The sequence below is a fragment of the Nicotiana sylvestris genome, chromosome 3 (assembly GCF_000393655.2).
Source record: "Nicotiana sylvestris chromosome 3, ASM39365v2, whole genome shotgun sequence".
Lineage (NCBI taxonomy): Eukaryota > Viridiplantae > Streptophyta > Magnoliopsida > Solanales > Solanaceae > Nicotiana > Nicotiana sylvestris.
In genome coordinates, this window is record NC_091059.1 from 90670894 (window position 1) to 90680726 (window position 9833).

Genomic DNA, 9833 nt, shown 5'->3' on the forward strand with positions numbered 1-9833 from the left:
AGCACTTCAAAAACATTCATAGTTCAAAAATACTAAGCAGAATTTAGACATGCTAGGTAAGACAGTAAACAAGCAATGTAGCTTGGACATGCTAATGAGTAAACAAGATGCATGAAATTATCACAAGGCAGGATTGGGTATGCTAAACAGTAAACAGATCCTTGTGGGTAAATAAACCAGACTTAGCTTCTAACAGAACAAACTCCAACATGCTAAGTGAGACAGTAGTTAGGCAGTGTAATCTAGGCTTGCTGGTTGCACATTGAGTAACATGATAGTAAAATAATAAACAGAACTAGAAGTCACAACTAATGAACTGCAGCAACAAAGAAAACACATAGTTTTGGAATTTGAATTGAATTAGGGCATGCCAGTTAAGGAGAGAATATAGAGTATAGAGAAGAGATGATGCAAATAGCCAGCCTTGGCTTACAGCCGGCTGGATTAGTGAGAACTGCAAGTAGCAGAAGAGAATAAAGAGTTTTTAAGAGTGTGGGAGTATTGATGAACTAATGTTCGTGTCCTAGAAGTGAGAATATGGGAGAGTATATATAGTAGTTAAGAGCAAGAAGAATAAGGTAAAGGAGATCAACCATTCAGCAGTTAAGGAAGCCACAGAATCAATTATACACCAATTAGTGTAATTTTCCATTAGTCAAGGGTAATTACCCAACGATAAAGGCAGAATACATCTAAGCAAATAAAATTAAGTGAGAAATTAGGGGTAAATAGATACAAGTTTAATTAAAGAAATAATTAGTGAAAAATTAGTAAATATCACAGTTAATCGAATAAGGTAAGAAAACTAATCAATGTCGTAAATAAAGGAAATAGTCAGGAATCAGCACATGGTTTCTAAAAAAGCCAATCAGTGAATCAGAAATTCAAATAGTACTGATTTAAGGGTGAAAATACAGATTTTCCCAGAAGGCTAGAATAGAATCTCACAAACGTACAGAAATTAGCTGAGAAATCGAATCAAAAACCCTAATGGAGATGAACTAGGGTAAAAATCACAAGAAATTTAATTAGACTAAAAGGGAAATCATGAAAGTCAAAGCACAAAACAAACAACATAACAAGTAGCACGGAAAGACTCAGAATCGAAGCAAAAACATAAGAAAATTAGGGCTTTAGCATAAGCTAGTTAGTCTTGAAGAAAACTCTTCGAAATAAGTCAAAAATACATAAAAAATAGAAGATTAAATACTTAAAGTCAGCAAAATGTTTTGAACAAAAAGGATTTTCAGGAAACCCTAGTTTGAGAAAAAATGGAAAGCCACCTGTAAAACCAGAAGATTTTCATAAAAACTGGTGAAATAAGTCCAAACCATCTCAGATATGTACAGATCTGAGAAGTTAAAAGGAAGAAATTAGGGTTTCAAGGAAAGCAACATAGAGATGAATAAGTAGGCTTAGAAATCCATAGGTTTAAGGTGAAATAGGAAGATCTTACTCGAAATCAAACCAGAATGGCCTGAAACATGCAAGCAAGAACCAAAGGCGTAAGCAGACTAACCCTGGTCCCTTGAGGACCCCTGAGACGGTAATACCAGCATAGAAGATGTCATTAGAGGCCTAGGGGTGGTGAGAAACCACCATGAACGACAATAGATAAGTGATGACAAGGGTGAATTAGGGTTAGAGCCAGAGAAAATTTGAGAGATGAGGGAATGAAAGGGCAGCGGAAATGAGAGCTAATGAGAGGGTTTATGGGGTCGTCTGGGTTAATATGGTAAGTTTAATCGTGGACCGTTGATCAAAATGATCAACAACCACGATTAAACGGGGCTATTGGGTCGGGGCATGCAGATTGGGCCTAAGGGGGCTTTGGGCTGCTTGGCTAAGGGTATTTGGGTTGGTCAATTAGGCTGAAATTGAAATTAAATAAGGTTATTTTTAAATACCCCAAATAAATTGACTAAAATAATTTGTAAAATAATTAATAATTATTAAAATGATTTTCATGTATAGGAATGTTTTGAAAATAGTTATTTAGTAATTTTAAAAATATAATGGACTAATTTATGGTAAAATAATACAAAAATGTATGCATGGGCTATAATTGCAAAGTTATTACAATTATAATCAAAAGGTGCCAATTTGGCCATTTATTAAATAATTTGGACTTAATAAGACCATAAAGTAATATTAAACCAAGAAATGTTTTAAAAACATTTGTGATGCAATTTCGTAATTATTTATGTGAATAAAATACTAAGATAAATCAATTAAAAAGTGTGTAAAAAAATTATGGAAAATACCAATTGATGCTAATGCATAGTTTTAAAGGTATATATGCATTTCAAAAATATTATAGGGAAAAATTGGGTATCAATAGTTGCCCCTCTTTACCGGAAAGGATGAAAGAGTTTTCGGGTAAAGAAATGATGGCCAATTTCGACCGGATAGGATGTTTTGAAAGATAGAGGCCAGACTCTGGTCTTTGAGCTGCCTACATATCCCTGGTTTTACAGGAATCAGGTCACGTGTATTTTTGGATTCATTGACGGAATATACCGATGAAGTCATTACAAGAACGGACATGAGATTTCGGAGTGGATGCAAGAGTGGTTATGCGAATGGTCTAGGTTTGAGATGGCTGAAGGAAATGGAGCGAGGTCGCTCCTTCTAGGATAACTGTTGCTTACTGGTCACCTCCAGATAAAGATATGCTACAAACATGTATTTGTGCGAAAATTTAAACATGATGCAAATCCCTTTGGACTATGAAAGCTATCTTCGGACGGTAAAGGATGACGTCCTCGGACCATGATGTCCTGGGCCATGAATTGTTTAGTGAGGGTTTCATAGGCCATGAAATTATGTTCTCGGGTCATAAATATGGTGCCTCCGAACCATGATACCTTCAAATAATGATATGCAAATTTGAGAGATCCTCAAGCCATGACATGGCGTCTTCTGGCTATGAGGATGATGCCTTTTAGACTATGATGCCTTTGGATAGATTGGCGATATTTTAGCCCATGAGATGCAATAATATGATGTTAACAAGACAAGGCTTAGTCTTATGAAATGAAGGGCAGAGCTTCGCCCGATCGAAAAGCAAATAGATAGTTCTGGAATAGAGCAATATTTATGCAAGGAGGGACAATGCTTAGTGCCATGCAAATGTGGAGACATGGATTAACCTCATGCAAATATGGAGGTAGGGATTAGCCTCATGAAGATGTGGAGGCAGGGATTAGCCTCATGCAAATACAGAGGTAAGGATTAGCCTCATGCAGATATGGAGGCAAGGATTAGCCTCATGCAAATATGGAGGCAGGGATTAGCCTTATGCAAATATGGAGGCAGGGATTAGCCTCATGCATATGTGGAGGCAGGGATTAGCCTCATGCAAATACGGAGGCAAGGATATGCCTCATGCAAATACAGAGGCAAGGATTAGCCTCATGCAGATATGGGGGCAAGGATTAGAAAGGATTATCCTCATGCAGATATGGAGGCAAGGATTAGCCTCATGCAGGTACGAAGACAAGGATTAGCCTCATGCAGGTATGGAGGCAAGGATTAGCCTCATGCAGGTGTGGAGGCAAGGATTAGCCTCATGTAAATATGGAGGTAAGGATAAGCCGCATACAGGTGTGGAGGCAAGGATTAGCCTCATGCAAATATGGAGGTAGGGATTAGCCTCATGAAAATATGGACGCAAGGATTAGCCTCATGCAGGTGTGGAGGTAGGGATTAGCCTTATGCAAATATGGAGGCAAGGATAAGCCTCATGCAAATATGGAGGCAAGGATTAGCCTCATGCAAATATGGAGGTAAGGATTAGCCTCATGCAAATATGGAGGCAGGGATTAGCATCATTCATATATGCAGGACATGGATTAGTGGAGTAGCAAATAAGGGTAGCATATTTCTTAGCTGGAGACGTATTCGATGTCTGATGGCCTGTTTGATAGTGATTTTGCTTTGTGTATACATGTTTGCGAATGCTATCGCTACATCAGATGTGCCTGCGCTCAAAGAAAAATTGTATGTTTTGTGAGGGGTATCTATTTTTGAAAATAATTATTGATAAAAAATAGAGTTGTTCTAGGAACAAGTAGTTTTAAGATGAACTAATGACTGTAATACATTTCAAGACATTGCAGCTTTCCTATGCTAGAATTTTGAGGGTCCTCCTCAAAATTCTGCCACAGTTTAGTGGATGATTCTTCGGCCGTTTGCGAGTAACGAGCCTTCTTGAACTTTCTTCGGAATTTTGAGAATCTTTCTCAAAATTCTGCCCTAGTTTCTTAAACAATTTCTGACCGTCTGGCATATGTTGGAGTTGGCTGGACTTGCTCCAGAATTTTGAGGGTCCTCCTCAAAATTCTGCCCTAGTTTCTGATCTTAGGGAAAAATTGGAAATTTTATTATGATAAGATCGAACCCATAGGGCTGCCTACGTAATTCCTCTGAAACGGGAATCAGGTCGAGCGTAGTTCAATTACATCAGATGAGGAAATGTAAATAGTCTAAGCATAGTATCTCTTGACTGCATCTGAATTGATTGGTTTTGGATGGATTTCTCCAACCATCTTTGCAAGTATGAGTGCTCCTCCTGTTAGCACCCTGTGAACCATATAATGACCTTGCCAGTTGGGAGATAATTTCCCTTTAGCTTCATCTTGATGTGGGAAGATCTTCTTCAGTACCAGCTGTCCTGGTTCAAATTGCCTTTGTTTGACCCTTTTATTGAAAGCTCTAAACATTCTGTTCTGGTAAAGATGACCGTGACATACTACGTTCATCCTTTTTACATCTATAAGGGCCAATTGTTCATAGTGGCTCCTTATCCATTCTGCATCTCTGAGTTCAGTTTCCTGTATGATTCTTAAGGAAGGGATCTCTACCTCAGCTGGGATGATAGCTTTGGTACCATAAACCAGCATGTAAGGAGTTGCCCCGGTTGATGTGTGAATTGTAGTGCGGTATCCCAAAAAAGCAAAAGGTAGTTTCTCGTGCCATTGCTTGTGGTTTTCTACCATCTTCCTTAGTATCTTCTTAATATTTTTGTTGGCGGCTTCTATAGCTCCATTCATCTGAGGTCTATAGGCTGTGGAATTCTTGTGCTTGATTTTGAAAGTTTCACATGGCTTTCATCAGATCACTATTGAGATTGGCAACATTATCAGTAACAATGGACTCAGGAACTCCGAATCGGTAAACAATACGATCTTTGACAAAGTCTGTGATGACTTTCTTGGTTACAACTTTGTAAGATGCAACCTCTACTCATTTTGTAAAGTAATCAATGGCTACCAGAATAAACCTGTGCCCATTTGAAGCAGTGACTCAATTGGACCGATGACATCCATCCCTAGGTGGCGAATGTACAAGGTGAGCTTGTTGCATTGAGCTCGTTTGGCGGCACTTTTATCATATCGGTGTGCACTTGACATTTGTAGCATTTGTGAGCATACTGGACACATTCTGTCTTCATAATAATCCAAAAGTAACCGGCCCTAAGTATCTTCTTGGCCAAGGCAAAACCATTCATGTGCGGGCCGCAGGTCCCAGCATGTATGTCCTCAAGTATTTAGAAGCTTCTTTTGTGTCAACACATCTTAGGAATCCCAAATCAGGGGTTGTTCTCTACAAGTTTCCTCCGCTATGGAAGAAGTGATTGGACCATCTCCGGAGTGTGCGTTTCTGAGTGTGATTTGCATACTCCGGATATTCTCCTTTCACCAAATACTACTTGATGTCATGAAACCAAGGTCTTCCATCTATTTCTTCTTCAACATGGGCACAATACGCCGGCTGATTATGAATTCTCACTGGGATAGGATCCATGAAATTCTTATCTAGATGTTGTATCATGGATGACAAAGTGGCCAATGCATCAGCAAACTCATTTTGAATTCTGGAAACATGCTGAAACTCTATCTTCATGAACCTCTTTCTCAATTCCTGTACATGGTGCAGATATGGCAATATCTTGGGATTCTTGGTGGCCCACTCTCCTTGTACCTGGTGCACAAGCAAATCTGAATCACCGATTACCAGCAGCTCCTGAATATTCATGTCGATTGCTATGTTGAGTCCTAGTATGCAGGCTTCATATTATGCCATGTTGTTGGTGCAGGGAAATCTGAATTTAACAGATACCGGATAATGTTGACCTATTTCTGATAACAAAACTACTCCACTACCTACTCCTTTGAAATTTGCAGCTCTGTCAAAAAACATCCTCCAACTGTCGTATACTTCAGTAATGTCCTCTCCTACGAATGACACTTCTTTATCAGGAAAATGTGTTTTCAAGGGTTTGTATTCTCCTCCCACCAGATTTTCAGCAAGATGATCTGCCAATGCTTGCCCTTTAACCGCCTTTTAAGTTACGTAGATGATATCGAACTCACTCAATAGTATCTGCCACTTGGCTAGCTTCCTAGTTGGCATGGGTTTCTGAAATATGTACTTCAAAGGGTCCATTCTGGATGTGAGGTATGTGGTATAGGCAAAGAGGTAATGCCTCAACTTCTGGGGCGTCTAGGTCAAAGAACAACAAGTGCGTTCTAGCAGAGAGTACCGTGCTTCATAAGGTGTGAACTTCTTACTCAAGTAGCATATGGCTTGCTCCTTCCTCCTTGTCTTGTAATGTTGTCCTAGAACACATCCGAAGGCTCCATCCAATACAGATAGATAGAGTAGCAAAGGTCATCTTGGTTCTGGTGGGAACAGAACTGGTGGCGTGGACACGTACTCCTTGATTTTATCAAAAGCTTTCTGACAATACTTGGTCCAGCTTGTCTCGGCATATTTCCTTAGCATCTTGAAGATAAGTTCACATATAACTGTGGACTGTGCTATGAAGCGACTGATATAATTGAGATATACTAGGAAGCTCATCACGTCCTTTTGCTCCTCGATGGTGGTAATTCTTCAATAGTTTTGACTTTAGATGGATCCAGCTCGACCCCTCGACGACTGACAATGAACCCCAGTAACTTTCCTGCGGGAACCCCGAATGCACACTTTGCGGGGTTCAGTTTCAAGTTATACCTCCTTAATCTGTTAAAGAACTTTCTCAAGTCCATTATGTGATCCGCGACCTTCCTGGATTTTATAATGAGATTGTACGTACATCTGTCAGTATTGAAGGTAACTCAAAATGCTCATATCTCCCTTCCTGAATGGTAAATAATGATAATATTTATTAACTGGGTACCTCGTACCCTTCTTCACCTTACTTCTTTTACTTGCTAAAACTTGTGTCTACCTTTCGATTTTGTTATTCCTTTTTACCGTAAGAGTGGATAAGTATTCTTGCCTTAAAATTCCTAATCAAGAACCTTACACCTTTTAGTACATGCCTGGTCTACTGAACACCTCACATTTACTTATCATAAGCAAGATGCAAAATCGAGTTCATCTAACTTCAATACTTTCATAGCTATATCTCTTACCAACCGTCTTTTTGAATGTAGGTATCATCTTATTACGAATAAAATAGAAGTTAGGAATTTGAATTCTTACAACTGAGCTCTACCACACGATCTAGAGTAAGAAGAAAAAGTGACAGTCATAAATGCCATGTAGTCTCCTACTTATAAGTGTGGTGCATGACACACCCATAAACAAGACTCTACTAGATACGACTTAGACTCCCTAGGACAGAACTGCTCTAATACCACTTTTGTCACGACCCAAATCGATGGGCCACGATGGGTACCCGGTACCTTAATCAATTCAGTACCAACATAACGTATCTTACACATCATTTTATCATAGGTAAATGAACTGGAGTAAAGCATGAGGGAATACAAACTTATACATATGAAGTACGGGCATATAAGGCCGACATGATTCTTTATATACTCGAAACATAGGCCGACAAGGCCATACAAGTATACGTATACATGACATCTGTCTACAAGCCTCTAAGAATACATAATATCATAAAGGTCGGGACAGGATCCCGCCATACCAATAAACACATGTACTAATCATACTGACCAAAGAAGCAACTCCGGAGCAAATGGTGCGGACCAACACCTTCCGCTGCACTGATAGCCTACTTGGAGGACTCTAGACCTGTCTATCAGGACCTGCAGGCATGAAACTCAGCATCCCCAGGAAAAAGGGACGTCAGCACATATAATGTACAGAGTATGTAAGGAATGAGAATCAGTAACTAGTAGACATGAGAGAAACATGGAGTAAAAAACTCAACATGTATATCTGAATAACTTATGAATCATTTAATATTATAATGTCGTGCATATGCATATAAATGTCATACAATGCATGGGTATATGCGTTCATAATATCATCAAGCCTTTGAGGGCATCCCATCATACCATCTCGGCCACTGTGGGCAAATCATCAATGTATACCAGCTGATCAGGTGGTGGTGCGTATATAACGCCATAACCTTTTCCCACATCCCATATATATATATATATATATATATATATATATATATATATGTGTGTGTGTGTGTGTGTGTGTGTGTGTATATAACGCCATCTGGTCATGGGTCAATGTACATGCATAAATGAATAAAATATGTTAAAAATCTCAACATTATTTTCGGATAAACTTTATATTATTTTGAGTCTCATGAAGAGAAGATATAATAATATGCCACATGGGGGAATCAAGAACACAGAGACCCCTAGTATTTCTATGAATAGTGTCGTTTATGAAAACTATGCGTTTGCTCATTTCTTCTGTATAACTTGGATCACGCCAAAAAGAAAGAAGGTATAACCTTAACATATCCGGAATACAAAAAAATCCATATGATATTCTTGAAAAAGATTGCAGCGTACTCCCTTAGAACCGCAAAATTTTACGTTGCTACGGTTCTAACAATTCTCGTTGGAATTGTTTGGTTGCAAGAATTTCTTTTCAAGCTTTTTGTTTATTTAGTTTAGCTTCTGTTCTTGACATACTTAAATTAGGAAGAAATATATATATAAGAACCAAACTTGTAGTATAGACTTTACACGTTAAAGTCTAGCTTCTGTTCTTGATATTCTTTGAATTAGGACGAAACATATATGAGAACTACACTTGAAGTATAGACTTTACACGTTAAAGTCTAGCTTCTGTTCTTGATATTCTTTGAATTAGGAAGAAAAATATATGAGAACTAAACTTGAAGTATAGACTTTACACGTTATTTGTTTGGTTAAAATACTAGTCATTTGTTTAGCTAGTTTTCTTGCTGCCACCTAAGCCAATATGTACTTAGTCATTTGTTTGGTTAGTTTTCTTGCTGCCACATTTTGGTGGGGGAATTTTAGTCTGAAATCATAATTTATTAATTAACTAGGTAATGTTCCGTTACTCGATAATTAATCAATTACCCGTATAATTAAGAAATATCTCAAATTACTTAAAATACTATTTATTTTTAATATACCTGATACATCATACTATCACGGTCATATGGTATGGTACCTTGTATGGTACTTGTCTACAATACCAGGTAGTTTAGCTCGGGTCGTATTTTTTCCTGAAATGCCAAACTTCGACGAAACTCGTTTTTTCGATTTGCTTACCCTCTCACCTTCACGAATTTACTTATCCCTTGTTTGAAATAGCGTCCTTAATTATTGCACTACAGTCCATGTCTTCATCCTCCAAGAATAGATTCCTCAGCCCAGCTAACGCTTCTTCTTCTGCAGTTCCTCATATTGTATCAGCTTGGTGAAAAGTTTGATCCAGATGCGGCACCGGTTGCTCGAGAGGGTAATAAGGTCCTCGCCATGGAGGCGACCAATCATCATACTCCTGCCATGTATACTGATATCCGAGCTCAAAGGTAGTACCGTGATGCTTCAGCTGTATCGGTTTAGTAATACCCC

At 38.5% G+C, this 9833-nt stretch overlaps 1 protein-coding gene across 1 annotated transcript; it reads right to left on the minus strand.

Annotated features, from left to right (window-relative positions):
• Nucleotides 1-4487: 4487 nt before the first annotated feature.
• LOC138887662 (uncharacterized) lies at nucleotides 4488-5000 on the minus strand. The gene has a single exon (XM_070169436.1). It carries the CDS (start codon nucleotides 4998-5000, stop codon nucleotides 4488-4490), a length of 513 nt encoding a protein of 170 aa, XP_070025537.1.
• Between the last annotated feature and the right edge of the window lie 4833 nt (nucleotides 5001-9833).